Source organism: Vanacampus margaritifer, chromosome 5 (genome assembly GCF_051991255.1).
Source record: "Vanacampus margaritifer isolate UIUO_Vmar chromosome 5, RoL_Vmar_1.0, whole genome shotgun sequence".
Lineage (NCBI taxonomy): Eukaryota > Metazoa > Chordata > Actinopteri > Syngnathiformes > Syngnathidae > Vanacampus > Vanacampus margaritifer.
Window position 1 is genome coordinate 21,885,507 of NC_135436.1, and position 24,093 is coordinate 21,909,599.

The window sequence follows — 24,093 nt, forward strand, 5'->3', positions numbered from 1 at the left end:
TTAAATTGTGCACGTGTACTTTATTATTCGACCGTGAGCATAACCATACCTATGTAAGATCATTTGAGTTGCTTTAGTCATTGCAAACAAGGTAAAAAAAAAAACAAACGACATGACACACATAGTTACTGTACAAAATCTTTTTTTATCCTTTTATCTTAATGACATACAAGCGACCAATAAAAAAAAAAAAAACTAGCTAAAATGCAGTTCAAAAATATATAATAAAACAAAATTAATAAAAGCAGGTCTCTTATCCCTTGTAGTTAGAGGAAATAGTTTGAATACAGCTTAATATGATGTACAAAGTATCACACAGTGATAAATTGCTAATTAAAAAAATAAAATAAAAACAATGAGTCCTTTACCTTTGCCTCTGACTGGTAACACATTTTTTGGGCATTTTCTTGAACCCCCCCAAACGCCCCATCCTTTTTTTCATTAAGGTCTTTTTTTTTTTTTTACAAGTTGTATAATGTTATCATCAATCACAAGCAAGTCCTATGCCTAGTAAAGGAGAATGATTCACTTATGTTACTAAAGATTTCTTACACCTCAAGTTGCATTGAGGATCAAGAGAGATGCAAGAAAACAAGAGATGTTAGACTTTTACAGCACAGAGAATGTCATAGTCCGCATCTACAACATGTGTTGTGTACACTTTGACACGCGTCTCAGATTCGTCTGCACTCACAGGGAGCTCGTTTCAGCCTTTAGAAAACAATCTTTTTTATTTTTTAATATTGTCTTCATTTGGGTGGCGGGTAAGCTGGAGCTGATTTACAAATTAACAAATTGCACGGCAACCTTTTGCCAAACTCACAAGCTAATTGTTGTGGGTTAGTCTAGCTTAAAGTTATGTTAACTCAACAGGCTTGTAAAAAAATATATTATTTCACAAGGACCTGCACAAATGATTGAAAACACTAATGCGTATGACAGGCGATTAGTTTGCATTGCTTTTATGTGAGTTTAAAACACTGCATAAACTAGTAATTTAACTCTGGTTACTCTAATGATGAAATAACTAGTATTACAATGAAAAAGTGTAGTAAAGTCATTATTTTGGTCATCGTCTTTGCTACAAACAGGCCACTACTGTTTTGATTGGGACTGATCAACTGTTTATCATTATCTGAAAATATTTTTAGGTTTGGAAATATTGGAAAAGGTAGAGGCCAGTCAAAAACGTAAAAGCGCTTCATATAGTGCTCCGCCATTTTCAGAGGACCGACACTTAATGTACTCGCATGTCCCCCCCCAGTTTGCCAATGCACAAGGTTGTAACAAATAAGCCCGGCGTTAAAAAAAAAAAAAAAAAGGGGGGGGGGGGTTAACCCTGTTTGTGAAAAAATAAATGCTGCAGTCCCCCCTAATGATTAGAAAAATTTAAAGGACCTTAAACAATACCCTGTTATCTTAAGAGTTGCAAGTCGGACAACTTTTATTACATCTTAGTTGTGGTGTAGGGCAAAATCCTCCTATCTCCAAAACCTTTACTTCTTAGGAAGAAAAAAATGGCGTATTTGTTGAGCCATTAATGTGTCGCATTTTCAAAGAGAGGCAAGCCATTTTAAACAGTTTAGATTGGTCAGTAATTTGTAAAAAAATAACATACCCACGTGGGGACTGACCAAAAGTTTTGACTTTGTGAAAAAATATGAAATTGACCAAATTTGGACAAAGGCTTTCATCCAACAGTTACAATATGGCAACATTATTCAACTTGCAACTATGAAGAGTTAAAAACATTCAGATTTGCCCATCCCATTAAAAATATTTAAACACAACTGATTATTCAATGTCTTCATAATTAAACAACTTTTGCAGAAATGCCCATCGCTACAAGTTAATAAACTAAAAGTTGCTTTTTAATCATAAATATAACCCTATAGAAAACTGTTCTCCATGACTGGTTGGGCTTTCCCGTCAAATAGCAGAACAGAGCGGTTGGACAATAATTTAGTGCTCTGATTGAACGTTACTAAGATAAACTGAAGTTCTTACACAGCACACCCGTTCATAACGTTTCTTCCTATGTGTCGTGACAAAAAGTGACTTATGATTTAAAATAAACATTTTATTGCCCAGTGGAGCCATTTTTTTTTCCTGGGAACGCCCCTGCACGCGTCATGCTACCACTGAGAGCATCGGGGGGGGGGGGTCTAATGTGCTACAGTGCAACTCGTGCACACCATACAACGGGAGGGAGCCTCGGGATGATGTCCTACTATTTTTTTTTTTTTTAAGTTTGAATGCAGAATGGTGACTGACATTTATGGAGAAGAAGAAAACAAAAACATGTAAGGAAGCTGAGGCTCTCTCACGCACACACAGCCCACAGATGAGGAATATAGAAATGTCAACATTGTGAAATGATTGGCAAGTCAATGAAATGATTCAACAGTGACATCAACACTGCAAGTCTCACGTGGGGAAAAAAATGTCCCTGAACTAACGCAGGCTTTCATAGCACCTTGATTTCACTAATGCACACACACGCTCCTCTGTACAGTAAAAAGCAGCAAATAACACAATTTGCTGGGAACGCGCAGTCTGGCCTCACACTGCACTCCCCAAACTTGAACTGTTTTCACACTACTGATTTACAAGAGCATCATCGGCCATTAAAGGGGAACTAAACCCAAACACTTCAAGCAGGAATACGTTGCATGTGCCAGCACTAGTCAAAAAAAAATGATATTGTAATTAACAATGCATTCATGGTATAAGAATTAAACAGAATTATTAATCAATGGGCACGAGTTTGGGGCAAAATCATTATCAACCATAGACATGAAGTGACACCATGTGTGATCAGAGGTACCAACTACCAGGGCTCTATCGAGATTGTCTTAAAATTAATTTTGAAAACAGTTTGTGAAAACAAATATCGCCACCGATTCTCTCACTCTGCGGAGCCATACGTCGTAACCGTCGCCTTACGATCTAGATTTTTTTTTTTCCGACGAGAGAAAATAGGTTAAATGGACTGCTGTAAAGGAACTGTATCAGCCATTTTCTTCTACTATCAATCAGTGATGGATCGAAGACCTTTGAAATAAGAGTTTGGTGAAGATGACGTAATCACAGTCATTTACAGTACTGGACACCAGTTGGGGAGTGGCTGCCGTATTCTACCAGTTTAATCAATAACAGAGTAAGAAATTTGTGATTTTTTTTTTTAAAGCAAATTGTTTTGGCGATTCCACATGATTTTGAGGTGGTGCTAGTGCACATAAGTTACTGGTATATTACAATGTAAGTTATATTACCAACTTGAATGATGGAGTTTAGTTGCTCAATCAAGATGGTGCTTTGTTTTTTTTACTTCCTGAAAACTAAAGACTTTTAAGATGCAAGGATTCCATCTTACTACCTCTATAGGTTTCTTTTATTAAATAAAGCTGCATAATAAACCGGAACTAGGAAAACTGTCAGTCCCCATAAGCCATTACACAAGGGCATATGTGTTGTTTCGAAGCATTTTTTTTTTTTGGAGTAATTACTTTATTAAACAGCACCTGATATGGTATTTAAACTACAACAGAAACTTTTGACATCTTGGGTTTAGTTCCGATTTAAATGAAGAGAAATTCACGGAGATAAACATTCCATACAACACCTATACAGTGAAAGTGGGTCTCGGCCAAGTTTAAATTAAAGCTATTGAGTTGAAACACTGGCATGTTGAACATTCTCGGACCTTGAATTAAAAAAAAAAAAAAATGCACACACACTCCTCATTGAGTCTTTGGAATGTGACACATGCACACACACAAATTCCACGATTTGATAACACGCCAACATCCGCTGGTCAGCCACACGGGTTTACACTTTGCATGTATGCGGCATGCAGTAGTCTACTTGGTGGTTCTCCTTAAAACACGAGCAGTTAAGTCATAGAGCACGAGTGCACATGCCACCTTGATATAACCAATCGGTAGACTCGGAATAAAAAAAAGAAAAAAAAAAGAAGAAAAAACGGAAAAGCGCACTGTAGTGTAGAAAAGGTGTGATCTTATTTGAAGCTGCAGATAGGAGCTTCTAGAGTTAAAAAAACAAAGCAGTGTGTTTTGTATAACAAGAAGTCACTGAGGCATAAAACAGTGAGGAAGTGAGGGGAGGTGACGTCCTGTGACAATAACCCAGCCAGTGGGGTGCAGGACAGTGTGTGTGCACGCGTGTGAGAGTGTGTGTGTGTGTCAAGAGCAAATTGTGTCCACCGTAGTCTCTTTCGGCACAGTCAAGAGTCTGAAAGAAAAAAAAAGACAAACCGTCATATTGTATTCATGTTGGTGCCCACTGAAGTGACTCTCAAATGTGATTCGCATGCCACAAGTGGTAAGTGGGCTCCCTCTCCTGGTACATAGAAGAATCACTGCTTGAGTACAGTTAATTGTTTTTTACTTTTAACTTTTTAACTCATTTGCAACCAAAAAACATAAATACGCTCTATTTTAAATGTGGTGCCCCAAAGACGTATTTATATGGTTAAAAAAATATATATGCTAGAGTATACAGAAGGCTTTGATGTAGCTTCTCAACTGCAAAGAACGGTTGAAGAAATGGTAGTTATTACACAAACCGCCAGCAGGTGGCAGCAGAGCAAAGGAGATCAACCAGGGCCATGTTGAAAGCTCTTTACTCACAATTCTAAATACATTTGTGAATAATGATGAAACTCAGCTATATTCTAATGCTAATTGAGGCAAAACGGAAACAGATAGAAATATATATATTTTTTCCTGATGAAAGAAGAGACTCTAATCTTTCATTTGGTAGGTTCCATGTTTTAGCAATAGAACACAATATTCTGTGGGCCTTGCAAAATCAGTAAAAATCCAGTAAAACAGCCGGGAGTGAAGGAGGTTGCTTCAGTGAAAACGGCTGATAGTGAATGAGTTAATTTTAAGTGGAACGATAAACAAAACAATCCATTCATACATTTTCTGAACTGCTTACCATAAGCCGCAAATTCCGCAAAAAATGCTTAAATAAAGATGAATTTATTTGCTTGTGTTTGTTAAAAAAATACATGGGAAGAGGACATCGAAAAAAATCACATCTTAAATCACAATCGCAATATTGAGAAGAAAAAAAATGTAATTACTATACATTATTCTTCAAAATTGTTCAGCCCTATGAATGACTATTATACTGCCCCTAGTGGCCAAGAGGCAGATCTCAAAAAACACAAAATGGCTTGAACAGATTAACAGCATGATTATGGTGGTAGTGCTATGAGAAAGAAGTACCAGTACATAGTTTTTTTTTTATGTGTACTAGTTGGTACCTCTGCTATATTGCATCACTGCATAGAAAGTAACTTATTGACTGTTTTTTAAAATGAAGTTTAAAGTAGAAGCTATTTTCAGCAGTAATAATGCCCCACATACTTGGCAGTAAATTTCATGATTTGTTATAAGTCTCGCACCCGCCACTCTCGCCTCACCAGATGGAACTGCGGTACTATCAGACAAAGATCTTGGCGAGTGCGTCGGCGCCGGCGCTGGCGATGAAGGGCTGCGAGCTGTGGAAGGCCACGTCGTGAATGGCCTCGTCGTGCTTCTTCCTGTGGGCTGTGATCTCCTGCACGCACGTCCTGTTGTCGAGCATCCACAGGCGCACGGAGCAGTCGTGGCCTGCAGGACAGGGAATCATATTTATCGATAAGGAATAGGGAGAACTCACATTTGTTGGGAGATTTGCTTGAGCAGTGCAAAAGATAACTGTAATGTTTTTTGTTTTGTTTTTTTCGTGTGGCTGACTGGAGTGGAAATGCATGTATTTACAACTTTTCTGTGCATTATCTAACACTGGATCTAATATTAATTTAGAATGAGAAAATACAAGAATACATTTTGAAAAAAGACAGATTTTTTATTTGACGTTAGAATCCATTGAGAAATTGTGATTTTCTGCACCATCAAAATAAACAATAACATTAATACTAATGCATATTTACGCTGTGGAAAAATTTGTGTTAACGAGTTAAGTTATTTTGGGGGGTTAGAAATTAACAACATGATTTTTTTTTTTTAAATGCATGTGATTTCAAAATGTTTATACAGGCTTTTTCACGCTGCACTTGATTTAATTTGAGTTTGCTCAAACAGAGTTTGCCCATATTTGAAAGTGCATGCAAAGCAGCCAACCAGGAAGTAACAAGGAAGGTTTTCCGCTGGTTAGCCTATTGCTGTTAGCACTCTGAAATCAGTGTGCCAGCCCCTCTACCATTGGACGCGTCTTCAAACATTACAGCGACAACGCTATCAAATTGAACATTAGGACATGTCGCGCTGCGGGATGCGGCCGCCCACCTTGCGTGTTGTACTCTGATGTGACACGGCGTTTCATCAGAGCACCCCATAGCGCCTACACATTGAATGGATTACTTGATGTTACACTGCACATTGCTAAGTGCAGTGTGAAAAGGTCTTTACAGGGTAAAAACCCATTTGAGTCGCCTTGTGTATGAAACGCCTTACCTAGCTTGCCTAAAACAAATTTTTCATTCGAGGATAATAATGTAAATGCACATTTTTTTGAATATTCTGTTGGAGATTGAGTGAAAGCACAGTCCTTGTTTTGTTTGTTTTGGTTTCATTGTTGTTTTTCCATATTATCTTTGTGCCTGCCAGAACATAATTTTTTGTTGAATAACAACAGTGCCAATATATTTTTGTAGAAAACCCCCCAAAACATTTTGGTGGTAGAGAATAATTAAATGTATGGGTTTTTCTTGCTTGTGAAAAAGAGTGTATATGTAAATTTTTTGTTCTAGTGTAACAGTGTGAATATTTTTATTATTGGTAATATATCACAGTGTGCATGCAAATTTTGTCGTGAATTTTATTAGGTTTAGCGTAAATGCAATTATTTTGTCTGAGTAAATGTTTGACTAATTAATCACACAATACATTTTACAAGTACTAAAAATACTGATTAATAAGATCAATTTCTTCAATGTCAACGACCGCTTGTTCTTAAAATAGAAAATTTAGGGATTTGGTTGCTACTCACTGCCAGAGATGAGGTAAGTGCCTTTTGGATCTGTAGTGAGACATGTAACTGCATCCAAGTGGGCCACCATGGAATGGACCACTTTACCTATAAAAAAAAAAAAAAAAAAAAGGGGAGAATATTTACATGCTGGTCCACCAAAAAAACATGACCATTAAATATAGAACTGTGGGTACCGGTCTTGTTGTCTAAGAAGCGTATGGTGCGGTTCTCGTGTGCAGTGATGGAGAGGGGCTCGGATGGGTGACTGACCACACGGTTAATAAGTTCACTTCCTGCAAAGGACAATAAATAAGCATTTCTCCATATGCATGACATCTTGATGCAGTTCATTAAGTGGGGGGCAGGTGTCTTGGACGTACCATCCTTGGTCTGCGTCTCTAGCGCTGTGATGCTCTGCTCCGTATTGAGATCATAGAGCAGAGTTTCGCCCGCGTCAAATGACACCACCACCTGGTTGGGGTCAGAAGCCACGAAGGCCACCGAGGTGGGCGTCCCGTGTTCTGTTGAGATTGGGGGGGTCGCCGCATGTTAAATGTGTAAATAATAAAAAAACCTCCAGTTACACACATGCAGCTACCTCTCTCTTTATTGATGACAGACAGGCAGGGGGCAGAGTTCCGCGGGTCCCAGATGCGAATGGTGCCGTCCGCCGAGCATGAGGCCAGTCGATGATGGACCTCAGAGTATGTGAGACCCCACACGCTGTCCTCGTGGCCTGCCAGCACGCTGCTCTCGATGCCAGGATCTAATTGAGGTGACAGAAAATGCCGTTTGCATCATAACAGCTCATTTGAAATGGCAACCGAATAGCGCAGCTGACTCACTGACCGTAGTTGTCGTAAGGATCCACATTGAGGTCTGGCATTTTCCAACACCGTACGCTTCCATCCAGCCCGCCGCTGTAGCAGGATTCTCCGTCTTCTCCCATGGTCAGTGACAAAACAGCACCACTGGACAAAGTGCAAAATGTCATAACAAAAGCATGTTACATACATTCTTGAGATTATCTGGGGATGATTCTAATTTGTGAAAAAAAATGCACAAATACGTCTCGTAATTCTTTCAAGAGGAATAAACAATCAGTTCCACATGATTACTGATCAATGTATGTGGGTGTTTGGGCATGTTTGGACTCACCTGTGCGCTCTAAACGTGTAGATGGGCTCAACATCTAAAGCAGCGTTCCTGTGGAGGAAAACATTGTTTAACTGCAGGCCATAAGAGGTCACATTTACACGACAGATTACATACTACGGTATATGTAAAGTTTGCATTAAATACAGAGGCACCTTGAGATCACGTTACAAAAAACATCTATCGCCAATCCAAGTCATATTTTGACCCTTTTTTTTTTTTGCCTTGAACATCTCTACATGATGAGCTACTAAAATAATTTTCATCCTTTGCTCTCAAAAACGTAAAAAACTTTCTATTTTAAATATTGCCATGGTCCCCAAAACATATTTATACGTTTTTTTATGTGTTTCTTTATGCTAGAGCATAGGTGTCAAACTCCGGTCCTGGAGGGCCGTAGTCCTGCAGGTTTTGGATGTTTCCGTTCTCTAACACAGCTGATATATGATATGTGTCTGCATAAGCCTGATAACGATCTTGCTGATTGGAATCAGCTAGTGTTGGAAGAGGGAAACCTCCAAAACCTGCAGGACTGCGGCCCTCGAGGACCGGAGTTTGACACCTATGTGCTAGAGCATACAGAAGGCTTTGATGCATCCTCTGACCTGAAGAGGTCGCTTAAAGCAATGGTAGTTATTACAAAAAATGACCAGCAGGTGACAGCAGAGTATACGAGCTCAACCAGGGCCATGTTACAACAAGCTCTTTTCCCCACTGTTTTCAACTGGTTTGTGAATAATGATGAAACTTATATATTATATAAATATTCTAATGCTAATTGTTGCAAAACTGAAACAGATACAAATATACTTTATTTCCTGATGAAAGAAGATACTTTAATCTTTCTTTTGATATGTTTTTTTAAAAATAGAACACAATATTCTGTGGGCCTTGCAAAATCAGTCAAAATCCAGTAAAACAGCCAGGAGCGAAGGGGGTCGCTTCAGTGAATTCTACCCCTGTTATGAAGTTTTTTTGTGTTCAAAAAAAAAAAAAAAACATTAGGAAGGTGACAATATTATCCTCATAGCTATGCTCTACCATTTGTGCTCACATATCTGTTGCCTAAACAGTTATAACACCGCAACACAGATGCAAGTTGTTAGCCCGTCTGTGGCATTTTGCATTGTTTGTTAGCATTAAGATACCAAAGCTGAAGCTATGTGGTTGTTTAAAACAAATGTGTAATTCTTGGTTTTAAGTTTCGTTCAACAGTAAACCTCAACTGGAACTGGCAATAAATAGTTTGAAGGCTCTTTTTTTTTGCAGGGATGTGATTTGACCAAAGTGAAATTATCTGAAAATTTAGCCGGGGGTCTGGGGGCATATAAAATGGCAGTTTTAGTCAACTCAAAATCAGTCACATTCAAAAACATTGGACTGCCTTTGCTTTTAAAAACTATCACTGAGAATATCATCATATCTAACTAATGTGATTACTAAGTTAACACATAAATAATGTTGAAGAGTTCAAATTTCATGAACAAATAATTGTATCATGACCAAATGAAAAGTAACTCATATTAGAGCATACCACAAATGTCTTTGTTATAGCAGAAGATGTTATCTGTCGGAGTCATGTGCATACACAATGAAATGAAAAAAAAAAAAAAAAAAAAAATCGGATTTTTTTTTTTTTGGGGGGGGAGATAAAAAAAAAAGCGGAATTCAAAAATCACATCCCTGTTTTTGGGAAAAATTGGTCTCCCTCTGCTGCTTGTTGTGACTCGAGTTGAGTCCACTGCCACCAAACAGGGCTTACATTTCAAATTTGTGCTTGCATCTAAGTCGAAGCAAAATATGGGCCAAACGGTGACTTGTATGTTAAAAAACAACAACCTATAAGTCAGGTCACTCGCATCTCAAGACACCAGTCTATTTGATTTTTAAGAAGGTTCCTACTTTTTGGAATGCATGGCCTTATTGAGGTTCCATAGTTTTAGTGTTCCATCCTCCGAGGCTGTGAGCAGCACCGCTTGGCTGGGATGAAACGTCAACGCGCGGATGGCGTCGAAGTGGCTGCGTAGCGTGAAACGGGGGTTCCACGTCTTCTTAAACTCTTCTCTGTTATCCTGCATCTGGAACACACGCACACAGTTACATCATCAAAGTGGGATCGGCTCAGTGATTCTGAGGGTTTGAACCGCATCCGGTATGACGACGGGAGCGAATTGTGTTAATTACATCCATGGAGAGATCGTTGTCATTGGCGACGGTGAGATCAGCCAGTTCACCCAAGTTCATGTCTCCGCCTCCGACTGCATCCATGATGAAGACATCCGAGGAGAAACCCAAGGCGCCACCTGCAGGATTGGAGTATGTGTATGTGCGTGTGTGTTGGTCCCGCCAACACGACAGTTCCAGAAACAGTCAAATATGAAAACAGAAACAAAAAAATATGGAAAGTGATTCTTGTCTAGCCCTTCATCCTGTTACTCTCCTGCTAGCTTAGTGGAAGATTAAGAAGTCTACTCTTCTTTTTTTCTTTTTTTTTTTAAGGGAAAGTCTTACCTTCGCCAGAGCGAGCTTGTCCTGATACAGAGGGGGGCGCGGCAGGTTTTGCGGGGAAGTCCGACATCATGCCTTGTAACTTGTTCCTGCGGTTCTCTGAACCCGGCGACAGGAAAGACACACAACACATCCAGTCATGCGGAGAGATGGAGGATGATTTTGAAGGCCAAATGCAGGCAAAAAGATAAAGACACCATACTTTCAACTAGATTTATATGTTGGCGGAAACGTGGACATGTAAAGGCTGCATGCATGATACTCGCACATCATGATACTCATGATGAAATGACCCCAGGAGAGAGAAAAGGGAGAGAGAGAGCGAGACTAGAGACAGACGACAGCGACACAGTGCTAAGAGTCACAGACAGAGACAAAGAGACAGGCAGTTGGGAAAAGAGGCTGGTTTTATTGACAAGAAGAGATGCTGAGACAATGAAGTAACTCATAAAAAAGGTGAGCATGTGGGGAAGTGGGGGGAGGGGGTATCAGGAAAGACAGATATAACGGTGGCAGGGAGGTTGGAAGTGAAGGTTGCTATGGTAGCTGCGTACCTAACTCCCGGCCGTCCCCAGAGATCCTGGCCTCTCCCGCCCCCTCCCCATCCTCCCCGGAGCCCAGAAAGTCAAATTCACTGAGAGCGTCTTCTGAGTCGTCCTCATCCTCCTCATCCTCCGGGTCCAAGTCTGTGGTCATGGGCTCTGAACCCATCTGAAGGAAAACAATTAGAATTCATAAAAATATCATCAGATGTTTCAAACATAAAAAACAAGAAGTTTGACTATTTCCAGGTGTTTACCAATTGGTTATTATGGTTGGTACAGTGGTGCCTTGAGATACGTTACGTTTAACTCATTCTATGACCATGAAAGGAAACGCCATTATGTTAAAAATATATAAACAATTGATGCAGATGCATGGTTTAACTCCAATTCAATGAATTGTGTAGCAACTTTTCCACCTTTGGCCACTAGGAGGCAGTGTAATACGGCTCTGGTCATGTGAACACAAACAAAGAATAGTACTGCACAACCTCTACAACTCCAATGGAGTATATGCCACGAAGGAGACGGGACTTCCGACTTTTGGGTTTCACACATCCGCGCTGTTTCCGGTTGCTGTTTGCGACATGTGGGCCTCGGTTGCACCTTTCCGTCTGGTTCTAAAACTGCGACTATCGATGCTAAATATTAGAATGTCAATAGCATTTTCAATTTATGTTAGCAATAAAGTAGCGGGCCAATTCTTATGGCAACAGCAGGCATAATCTGGGTACACACTAAGCAATTTATCCTCCCAAATATAGTTTCTGAATAGTGACAGCTTTGCCGGACGCCGCCATCTTGTAATCATGTGACTAGAGGATGTGTTTTGATTGGCCACCTGAATTTCTGCCCTCTTCACATAGCTCAAGAAGTGTGCACTTTTTTTCCTTTTGCTTCATCGGGTAAATGTTTTTAAACATATTAGATATTTGCCTCAAGGCCTTGTGAGGCAGAAAATTTTGCGAAAATGACATGCATACAGCGAGCTATCTGCCAAGCGGAGTCTTAAATACATTTTTGCTCCGGTGTGGGGCAGGTAGTTTCAGTAGTTTGATTAAAAAAGAGAAACTCATAATACAGATTTCTTGCATACAGTAAAAAATGAATGTTTACTCGTTTATTTTTCTTAATTTTGATTTCCTATTTACCACCTAAAGAAATTACATTGACAAGACAAAAATCAAAATGATTCTTTAGTATCAATTAGGTTGGAACTGGCCTTCTAAAAAGTGTTTTCCAATGTGTTTAATTGATCTGGATGAATATTTACTTTTTTAGTTTAACTAACTGAATCATTTGAAGATGTTTTTTTTTTATTATCAAATGCACTTGTATATTCCTTGAATACACTACAAATAATCACGGAGTTAAATTTTTTCTTGTCAACATTCTAAAATTATAAATATCCATTATGTATATTATATGAAAGAATGTCATTCATTTTAGTGTAAAGAACACGATAGCCTATTTTTAGTTTCAGAAAAAATGGTGGGATTTAATTAGTATTTCCTGGTCCGTCTTGGATATTTATATGTAGTGTTTATCACTTGCAATGTCCTTTTCTCTACTCCTCTTACTATGCTTACTTTAGGTGTTACTTCGGAATCATAAGCGTAATTGTACCTTAACTCGAGACTTTTTATTCTTGCGAGGGCCATCGATGCAGTCTGTCGCCATGCCTTGGAAGTCATCGTCCTCATCACTGTCGTCTTCATCATCATCCTCACATCCGTGCAGGAAGGGGATCTTGTCGAGCACCGAGCCACCGAGACGTTCCTTGGAGCTTTCTTTGCCTGCATTCCTACAAACGGATAAATCTTGTCAGCCTCTCCGTATTGACCGGATTCTTCTCAGCCGAAACAAGATACAGACGCTCCCCTACTTACGAACATTCGAGCTACGAACAACGGTACATACGAACATTTCTGCGCGTACAGTATGTCGAAAAATGTTCGGAAAGAGATGCTGTAAGTTAGATTTTGTATTGCGCGTAGTGCTTCTTTCCGCCGCTAATACCGACGATTGGCGCTGTGAGAGCTCATTGGAGGCTGAGCAACGTGTCGAGGAGGAGGAGGAAGAAAACGCCGGTCCCCATGAAGCAGGAAATAACTTTTGAAGCCGATTCCAGCGACGATGAAGAATCTCTCATGATATAAAATCCTCCTCCATCATCTCCTTAAGCATCGAGTACATCTTCCAAAAGTAAGTTAAACTTCATTTTATTTATCTTATTACGTACATGTACATACTGTGTGTGTCTCTCGCTCTCTCTCTCTCTAACATACGTAGTACAGTACAGTACTGTATGTATTCTCTCCATTTTATTAAAAGTTTTTTTCAGTACAAACCAATGCAGGTTACTTGTACAAGCCTTAAACATACTTATATAAACCTTCAATATACTTATATAGGCTTTAAACATAAATTATATTACAAAATATAGCACTGAAGCAACTTAGGAACAAATTCCCCTTACGAACGATCGTCCAGAACGTAACTCGTTCGTAAGGTGGGGAGCGTCTGTATACAAATATTCCGATTCTGGTTGGTTTTAATTGCCATTCACAGAGAAGTATTATTTTAACACTGGTTATTATTAAGTTTTTTTTTTTAGCACTGCACTGCATCACACTAAGATCGGCAGCTAAACACGAGTACTATTGATTAAACGAAAATCTACTTGTATGCGTATGCTTGTATCCTCTTTATTTTTACCTCTTAATTTGTTCTTCTATCTGTCTGACCAACAAGGATTCTCCACCTGCCCGCGTCTCAGGCTCCGGGGAGGATTCGGGTGGCGGTGGCCCGTTGGCCTCAGGGCTACTTCGCCCAAGCAGGGAGCGCACTCGTTTTGAACGCATGTCTAGTATGGTGTCCGAGTAGCCCACTTCCTCAAGATATCTATGTTCACAGGAAACATATACCCATCAACAACTCAGTCAGAAGTTGACAAGGAAACAAATAATTAATACAGCACAGCACATCATAGCCATACACTCATACTGTGAAATATTAGACCATAAGGATTATGCATTAGCTGCAGTATGGGCAAAGGTTTACTCCTACTGCTCCTTGGTGTGATAATGACATGATTTTCATTTGCCTTTGTGTCTATGATGTCATCTTTCAAATCCAAATACTTCAGATTTGTGCAAGTGTTGACAGGCAAGCAGGCATGCTTTGAAATACGTTCGCAGCATGAAAGTCCAGAAGGCGACGCTATGGTAAGTCTTTTAGCTCTTCTTTTTATTGTGAATTAATTTAAAGATGGAAACTCCCAATTTTTTGGTCATCTGAAGTCACAACTGAACCAGGCAGCCTTACCCAAATTAACAGTTGGAACCACATTTACATTTGTTAGGCTGATATTGAAGGATTTTGAAAATCTTAAGTTAAACAATGGCTCTATTATCAAAATAGCTGTTGGTTAATTTTGACAGGTCTAATTAGAATTTGCACATTGCATATATAACAAACGAGTTTTGGGTCTGAAATTGTGGAATTATCTTGATGATGAGCTGAAGCTATGTACTTCCTTATCGGGGTTTAAGAAAAAAACTAAAATGTAAAATCACTAATGCTTATGTCATAGACAAAATGTAAAATATTAAGGCCCTGTGGAGTCCGTGGATTACTTTGTGGATTATTTGTTTTATTGTATTTTTATGTGACTCCAATGTGATTGTATAGGACTGTGTTTTGAATTATGTTTAAAAGGATTTTTATTGTTTGAGACTATTTCATTAAGTTATATAGGGGTAGGTGTTAAAAAAAATCTATACTTCTTCCTACTCCTTTTTCAAACATGTGTATAGGTTAATTTGATGTTTTATAGGATTTTTAATATGTTTGAGTAGATGTATTTTTTTCTTTTCTTTTTTTGGATTCGTTTTTTTAAAATATATATAAGAAAATCTGATTGAATTTACCGGTAAACAATTTAAAAAAAATTTTTTTAGCCTGCCTTTGGGGAAAAGATAATACATTCCATTTGTGTTGTGGAACCCCGACTGTCATGACAAGTTTGCTCTATATTATTTATTTGGTTGTTACTAACATAACTATGAGATTAATTTTCAAAAATCATTTCCAGTTTAATTCATTTTGTAGAAACCTTATTTGGACGTACGGCGCAACGCTTTCAGTGCGAAGTGACGTAGAATGGCGGCTGGCTCTCTGCCGAGCAATGTGAAACGTCTATAAAGAAAGCAAGTTAAGCCTCCGTAGCATTCCTAAAGGGACGATCAAAACTCTTGAATGTGTCTGGTGAATGACGAGAGCACGGCGTGGGGGAGGCTGACTCTCCCGATCGCATGTTGTTTCTTTAGGAACGCTACGAGGCTTAACTTGCAGTAAATGGGGAGAGGATGGGATGTGAGGCAGGCAATGAACCACTGTTACTTCGATTATATGCTTTTTCCTTTGCCATTTGGCACCCACTGTAACTCGTAACCAAACCCCTCCTCTTTATGGTATTAATGTTTAAACCTCACAACAATGGAAAGTTACCACCGATGACTGATATCAGTGAATGAAATGAGATGGTCTGATGACACTAGACTTACTTGCGTAGTAGCTGACGTCCCTCCTTCCACGACATTTGATTGGCTGGCTCAGAATCCGATTCAGCTGGGCCATTGGGAACTGTAGAGAGCAAGATTGGGTGGGTGAATTAAGTACCAAGGAGGGGCTTGAAAGAGCAGTAAAAAGCATTGTAGCAGCAATGCAGGATGTAACAATTAATGAGGAGGAGGATTTAAAAATAGTAAAAAAGATAAGGATGTGAACATACTGGGTTCTGCTTCCATCTCTGGTTTCTTGTCCCCGGGACTCAGGTCATTTCCTGTCTTCAGCTTTTGGTGTTTAGCCCTGCATACATACACAGTACCACAAGAGGGCCCCGTTACAAAAGAATCATTGGCAAGCATAAAATCCATCCACCCATTTTCCATACATCCATAATCCATTAATTCATACAATCCAACCACCCACCCTCTAAAACGACATCTACCTGGCTGAAATAGAGCGTACTTGGACTTTCCTGGAATTCCATCTTACCGTTCTTGTTTGAGGGCGTATTCCAACATTTTAATCCGTCGTACTAGGTCCTGCTTCATGTTCTCTTGTCCTTTCCGCTCACCTTGCAGGAATGCTACCTGAGCCTGAAAACACACATTAAGTGACTTTTAGCAGAAGCATAACATTACGTGAATTTTGGTGCACCTGAACAAACGAATTAATCCATTACAAAAGCTGGATCAAAAACTCTTGCTTCTAAAGATAATAAAGCTCCATTTCAATTGATGCTATCAGAAAGTTATTAATTCAACAATAGAGTGGAACCCGGATTTAGGAGATTTCATAGATATGAGCCATTGCTTGGACAATTTTTTGCCAAAGTTAACAAACCTATAAAATTAAAACATTTATGTCGAACAAATCCATCCATCATCTCATATTATTTTGATACAGATTGCTTGTGATTGTTTAAAAAAAAAAAAACATGGCAGAGCACCTTGAAAAAAAAAAATTCGGCCCTTCTCCCATTCACTTCAATAAGGAACGCTGATTTGTATATAGAGGAGATTTGAGTTATAAGTGTGCTCACGGAATTAATTAAAGTCGTAAATCAAGGCACCACAGTATGTTTGTTATTCTCGATGTTGTTGCTGTTGTGCAGAACTGTATGATTTTCAAACCTTTTTAGGTCAAGTACCACAAAAAAAGTGGCAGACCACCTCATTTTGAGAAAAAAAGAGAAAAAGCCCTTCTTAACAGTTACAATCCACTTATTTCACTATCTTAACGGTACCACCTTCAGCCATCTTTGTCATTTACTACGCAACTATAAAACCATACATGTTTTAACCATAAATGCAAGTCACAGTTTGTTGTTTGAGAAACAATGTCATAAATTTTGAAATGTGTGCGTGATTCAGTTATATCAATACTGCATCTTTGATGGTGTGCATCTACTCATTAAAAATTTAGGCATTATTTGTTGCAATTTTAACAGTTTTTGTATGGAATCACAATAGATTGTACAGCAAGTCAGTACGTCTAAATAATGTATGGTGCCCATATCTATTTATAGCTATATAAACTATAAGTGCTGCTATAAGAAATAAATATTAAAATAAATAACAAGCACTGCGCCAATTGTGTTTGAACGAATGTAGTATTTGATAACCGAGATGAGGCTGTGGAACGAACACAAATAGATGACAAGGTTGGCAAATGGGTCTTATGAGAACTCAGTGAAGTACATGTTAAGTAGAGGGTTGTGGAAGACAGCTTTTATTTTTAAACTCGTCCTAACCAAGCCCTCAGTGCGCAGCTGCATGAGAGGGGGAAAAACAAGAAACACTGGCCAGATTCAAATGGTCGTGCACAGTCAGGACACATCCTTCCTTTATGCGCTTCCTTTCTCTTTTTCCGTCCGTTTCCTTCCTCGGGGAGCAGATAAAATACTTACCTTGAGGAAAGAAGTGGTCACAGACTCAGCATGTGTCAAACAATAAAAGAAAGGCCTAATGGAATTGAGGGAATACTGGTGCTGCCGAATGCGCAAGTCCTGACCAGTGTTGCATCAAATGTTAAATATATTTTGGTGGAAAGAGTCCAACAGACTGAGCTAAAATTTAAAGGGGACGTCAACCCCAAAATGTTCTTGTACATGCCCCTACTAGTTTAAACACAGCATTCTGATCAATATTGTGTTTGTGGAATAAGTTAAGCAGCAAAACCCACCCATTTTGACCCATCTCAGGAAGTGGCCAAAATGACATCACAGTTGCTAAGGGCTCAGGTAACGGCCAATCACGGCTCATTTGTTTTCTGAAGCTGAGCTGCGATCGGTCGTTACCTCAGCAACTGTGACGTTATTTTCAGTCGACGGCAAGTGACAAAATGGCCGCCTCCTGAGATGGATAAAAACGGATGGGTTTTGCTGCTTGACTCATATTACACAATATTAATCATAATGCCATGATGCCTTTACCTTCAACAAACTTTGAGAAACTATGCCTCCAGCAAATTAAGTTTACACATGCACTATGGCGTGTCCTGTATTTACAAAAGCGATGTTAACGTATATTCTGCCATCTACTGTAAGCATCATGTGAAAATGACAACAGCAATACTAATGCCAACATGGATACCGGATAGAAATGCACATATCCTCTCCAGACATCCTCCACTTCTTTACCACACTGTATGAAACTATAACATGAAGCACAAGTTATAATAAGGTCAAATTAAGCTGTTAATGTTAAAGGGGAAGTCAACCTGAAACATTCCTTGACAATAATATGTTGTTATATGTGACCTCACTAGTCTAAACATGACATTCTGATTAATATTACATTTGAGGAATATGAGTTATAAAAGTAAACTCTAGACGTTTTTATCCAGTTCAGGGGGCGGCCATTTTGCCAGTTGCTGTTAACTGAAGATGACATCACAGTAACTCAGGGCTCAGGCAATGACCAATCACAGCTCACCTTTTTTCTGAAGCCGAGTTGTGATTGGTTGTTACCGGAGACCTGTGATGTCGACAGCAAGTGGCAAAATGGCAACGTTCTGATATTGATTAAAAAAAAAATAAAATACTGTGGGATTTTTGCTACTTAACTCATATTCCACGCAATATTAACCAGAACGCCGATTTTTAGACTAGTTATGTAGAACATATTATGGTAAAAAACAGTCCATATTGAGTGACAGTGAATCTTTAAAAATAAATAAATAAATAAATAAATTATATATATATATATATATATATATATATATATATATATATATATATATATATATATATATATATATATATATATATATACTTATTATCAAAATTGAATAAAGCTCTGTGATTTATGGGCTGTATTGAAATCTGAAGTATTGTTACTAAATTGGGGGTACACACAATTGGACCTAATTTGATCTTTTTTCAACAACAAAAAACTATTAAATTTGGCTGCAGATTTGATCCATGTTTTTTTTAATATATATTTCCCTCACTGTCTCAGCAACTAATGCATTCATGATAAAATCTCATTTCAGGCTTATGCAGGAGATTGTTATTGATGAATGTATATACAGTAATTGGACTTGGTGGAAGTCTGCCCTCAACAGAGTGCGATTGAAGTTCATGATGATGCATCTCTAATCAAGGAAGACACGTCCTCCTCCAACAGATTAAGAGCGACAGACAGCAAGTACGAGCATGTAAGAATGCACAAGAGTTACTCTGTGTTAGTGTTGTGTTAGAATAAACACATTCACAGCCCTTCCTTTGCCTCCACATGCATACTCACTTCTGGAAGAAGTAGAACAATCTAAAAACACGGTCTCATGAGACAGCCACTTGGACTACTTGAGACTAAAAGGGCAGTCAATCACACAAACACACACCCAACACACACGGACAGTCATGTAACAACTGGGAGGCCTGCTGCGTAATCTGCCAAGGCAACCTCGCTGATTTGGCTGCCGAGTAATCCCGATTAATGCAATGTGATTTTACATGCTTTTCGAAGACTTTTGGAGATAATTGTCCGAGCCAGTTCGTAAACACTGGCAACATGATCATACGCCGATAACACAAAAGTTTGTTTTAGGCCAGACATGTCATTGGGGGATTATCGAAGGGCCTAGAGTACATTATTAATCGCTATGGTCGATGATAGCAGCTCGATGCTAGACGAGCCTTTCCAATTGCACCAAATTACAACGATGAGGCATATAATTGTAGGAAAAATGACAAAATAAATCAGTCAGTAACGAGGTAATACAATGACTGATTAACAGGCATACAAATAATATGCTAAACTACAAGCTACTAGGTTCCAAAATCCTAAACCTAACTATATCATGAGGTAGCTCAACAGAAAAAAAGGTTCTGATTTAAAAAAAAAAATCAAAATCAAATTAAAATAATTCAGATTCTGAACAAATTCAGAGGTCAGCATAACCGCCTCACAATTCCTGTGTGGAGTGCCTACATCCCATACACTAAGCACGTTACTAATACCAGTATCAGCACTGGTGCAGATATTGCATGTCTATAGAGCACTCGATCATAAAAATGCACCGATATTTCAAACCGATACCACCTCACCAGGCTGAAACATACAATACATTCTGGGTAGGACTCATGTCAGCCATGTTGAGATAAGTCAAGGTCAACAATTTTTTTCGATTGCAAATTATGCTAAGCACCTAGCTTAAAACCCTTTTCCGTGTTGCTCACCTCAAGCCACGCTCCCGTCGCAAAGCTGCAAGTCGTGTAAGAAGTAAACAATTGTTTTATGAAGTATCACTTCAGTTGTCATAGTTTTATTTTAGAACCTGTGCTATTCTCAAGAAACTGTTTTATATTTGTTTTTACTTGCTGTATTTTGTAGTAGCATATAGAGGCAACAGGGGCATCCATTTACCAACTGGTGTATATACACCAGACTCTTATTTTGGCTCTTATCTACGTACTCCTTTTCCAGAGTGCCCCCTTGTGTTCAGACTGAGACACCATAACTGAAATACTTTGTGTTACGGCTACATAAGAAGTGAAATGTACTGCAAGACTGTTGGGGGAAAAAAATTCAGTTGTGTGTTAAAATGTCAACTTGTTATTCTCTTAAGTGTTATTTGAGTGAAACATATGCCATGTTCATGATTATTTATTTATTTTCAAACTACAGTGGCTTAAGATAAATAATTTAGCACAATTGCAAGTCAACATTTTCAAATATGGTAACTGTACTAACGAACAGTCAAATGTGAGTATGCAGTTTTTAAAAATTGGTATCAGTGCATCCAGACCAAAAACATGCAGAAAATGGATGGATGATGGAAGAAATTAAACAACCTTGAAAATATATACCAAAAAAAACACAAGCTTGGTCAACTAAACCAGGTTGCCAATATTTCTTGCCAAACAACTTGATTTGCCTAAGGTCCAAACTGCCCTCCTACCTGCCCACGCACAGACAAGCCATCACCTCTGCGAGTTCACACTGCACCAATTTAAGGACCAAAAGGTGCTCCGACTATGGCAAAACGCAGAAACACATTGACGAGGGATCATACTAACAGACGCATTCATATATCTTAACTTGTCACAGCTCCAGAAAACCACAACATGCTTACAGTACGTCATTACGGAATGCCATAGCGTGGCGATAAAAAGACGTCATCCTGTTCTTCCTTCAACGCCTATGCCCAGATTCCGGTTCAGATTGAGACGTGCCTGTTCTTGTTAATGTGTGGGACCCGTGCCAGTTCACTACTACGGATTCATTTGACACCAAGAAGAAAACAACTTAACATCGACACTTCAAATGAGGGCTGAGAAAGAAAGGCGATCAACACAAATCCAAAAGAACACATTCAGGGGAACCAGCACTGAGGTAGAATGTTTGCACTCAGCGAGTCATCTAATACAACCACGCTTGAGCCTCTCTGGTCATTTTCTTTGTGTCATGAGGGGTAAACAAACAAAAGACTCAAGTACAAAAGGAGCCGTGATGCAAGCAAAGCCATCCTGCCACCTGATCTCTCCGTCCTGTGGGTGGGATTTCCTCCACGTGACCCACTGCTGCTGCTGCTGCTGCTGCTGCTGCTGCTGCTGGCCTGAACAAGGTTTGGAGTCGGCAAAAGCAAAAAAAGGGTCAAGGGCAGATTTCCTCCTCCACTGGCCACGCTCCATCTCCTCATCCACTCATCCTTGCATCCCCGAGAGAGCGTCCCAAAAAAAAAAATACAGCGCCAAACTTTTCTGGGCCACTGTGCTTCACTAGAGTGTGTAGTATTAGATAATAATAAGATGAGAATCAAATCATCCATTTCACCCATACTAAGACTTACTACAGAGATGGATGTAAATAAACTATTAATACAATAAATATATATAAATATGGAAGAGGAGCGAAGGAAGAAGGTGCGTTCCGCAATTGTGCAGTGCATATGGATATCGTATGTGTGTCATGGCTGAAAGCACAATTCTATTAATTACTGATGTGCGCCCAGGGATCCTGTGAGCCAAGCTAAACAGGAAGTGACATCTTATGGGCCTCCAGAAATATATTCTACACTACATTAATGAAAACAGAATGATATAAAATCGACGTTAAAGGGGAATTCAACCTTAAACATTTCTTAACAAGGATGTTTTATGTGACCTCACTGGTCTAAACATGACTTTCTGATTAATATTACATAATATGAGTTATGCAGCAAAATCAAGCGTTTTTTTTTTTTTTTATCCATCTCAGGGGCGACCATTTTGCCATTTGCTGCCTGAAGATAACATCATAGTTGCTCAGAGCTCAGGCAATGACCAACCACAGCTCACCTGTTTTCTTAAGATGAGCTGTGATTGGTTGTTACCAAAGACTTGAGCAACTGTGATGTCATTTTCACTCGAAAGCAAGTGGCAAAATGGCCGTCTTCTGATATTGACGAAAACGGCTGGATTTTGCTGCTTAACTCATATTCCACTAATACAATATTAACCAAAATGCTATACTTAAGACTAGTGGGGCTATATAGAACATATTATTGCCAAGATTTTTTTTTTTAGGTTGACTTCCCCTTTAACTCATTCACTGCCATTGACAGCTAAAGACGTCAAAAATTCATTTGAACTATTTTTATTAGTTTAACATATTTTTCCCATTTTTGTTAACAAACGTATGAAAACCTAGATTTTTGCTACATTTAGAACAGATATAAAATTTGTGATTAATCATGAGTTAACTAGTGAAGTCATGCGATTAATTACGATTACAAATTTTAATCGCCTGATGCCCCTAATTTTTAATAACATTTTCTTTAAAAAAAAAAAATCTTTTTAATAATGTTTTTTTAAAGAAAAAATTATTCAAAATTAGGGGCGTCGGGCGATTACATTTTTTAAACGTAATTAATTGCATGACTTCACTAGTTAACTCACGATTAATCACAAATTTTATATCTGTTCTAATACTACAACAAAATTCTAGGTTTTCATACTTTTGTAAACAAAAGTGGGGAAAAAATGTTAAACTAGAAATAATTAAAATGAATTTTTGACGTCTATAGCCGTCAATGGCAGTGAATGAGTTAAAGACCTTTTGATGAAAGACAAAATAATACACAATGGGAAAGCCTTCTTGTGTTATAGTGGGACGGAAGAGCAAGGCCACTACCACCTGTCTCCTGTGGGACATCCCACCTGGTCCAGTGTGAGGGTGGGGGTGTCATTCCTGCCTGGACAGCGTAGACACGCAACCACAGGTGGCCTTGCAAGTGGGGGAAAAAAAAGGCACGGGGTTTTCCTCTCAAGGCCACAAAGAGAACTTCTTACGAGAAGTCACGCCGCCGTAAGATGATAGATGGCGTCGACATACAACAGGAAGCGAGGATTCCTGTTTTACAAGGCATTAATGTCAAGTGCGGCTGACATGTGAGTCAACGCATGTTGGTAAGTACACAAGGACAGGGGGGGCCACGCTAACTGGCATGTTGAGCGCTCTGAAGCCAGAGGCGTGTGGCCATCGGGTGATCAAATGGAGGCGAGGCCATCTCTGTGTGCACTCACAGAAGATGGCGCTAAATGTACGCGAGAAAATTGCCGTAAAACACGCCATTAAATTACATGACAGGGCGCGTTGGACGTGGCTATGGCCTGTTTCTGGCGGCCATCTTCGCAACGGCATCCATAAGGGCATCGAGCGCAGCTTTATTGTTCATTCATATTTTATCAGGTTTCTATTTATACCCGCCACGATAGGAGAGCAGGGCAGCAAACTGAGTAAAAGTGTTAAGTAACAATGTGTTGTCACATGTTCTGGTTATGTTATATTCATAAGCAGCGTCAGAACAACACAAGAAAAATGGG

General features: G+C 39.0%; 2 protein-coding genes across 2 annotated transcripts in view; one reads left to right on the top strand and one right to left on the bottom strand.

Annotated features, from left to right (window-relative positions):
• The window catches only part of strn4 (striatin, calmodulin binding protein 4), a 26,205-nt gene continuing 2,112 nt past the window's right edge, over positions 1–24,093 (bottom strand). The window contains exons 2-18 of the mRNA XM_077567014.1: positions 16,275–16,378; positions 16,009–16,085; positions 15,782–15,860; positions 13,932–14,117; positions 12,840–13,017; positions 11,226–11,382; positions 10,675–10,770; positions 10,348–10,466; positions 10,066–10,241; positions 8,167–8,214; positions 7,858–7,979; positions 7,607–7,774; positions 7,389–7,529; positions 7,203–7,301; positions 7,027–7,113; positions 5,456–5,645; positions 1–4,254 (exon numbers count right to left, since the gene is read on the bottom strand). Of these exons, the coding sequence (XP_077423140.1) occupies positions 5,476–5,645; positions 7,027–7,113; positions 7,203–7,301; positions 7,389–7,529; positions 7,607–7,774; positions 7,858–7,979; positions 8,167–8,214; positions 10,066–10,241; positions 10,348–10,466; positions 10,675–10,770; positions 11,226–11,382; positions 12,840–13,017; positions 13,932–14,117; positions 15,782–15,860; positions 16,009–16,085; positions 16,275–16,378 (2,007 nt within the window). The 3' untranslated portion in view covers positions 1–4,254; positions 5,456–5,475. The remainder of the gene's footprint in view (positions 4,255–5,455; positions 5,646–7,026; positions 7,114–7,202; positions 7,302–7,388; positions 7,530–7,606; positions 7,775–7,857; positions 7,980–8,166; positions 8,215–10,065; positions 10,242–10,347; positions 10,467–10,674; positions 10,771–11,225; positions 11,383–12,839; positions 13,018–13,931; positions 14,118–15,781; positions 15,861–16,008; positions 16,086–16,274; positions 16,379–24,093) is intronic.
• Positions 14,361–24,093, top strand: part of fkrp (fukutin related protein) — a 17,937-nt gene continuing 8,204 nt past the window's right edge. Inside the window, exons 1-2 of the mRNA XM_077567015.1 lie at positions 14,361–14,440; positions 19,278–19,432. The gene's annotated coding sequence lies outside the window, so the exon portion shown is untranslated. The remainder of the gene's footprint in view (positions 14,441–19,277; positions 19,433–24,093) is intronic.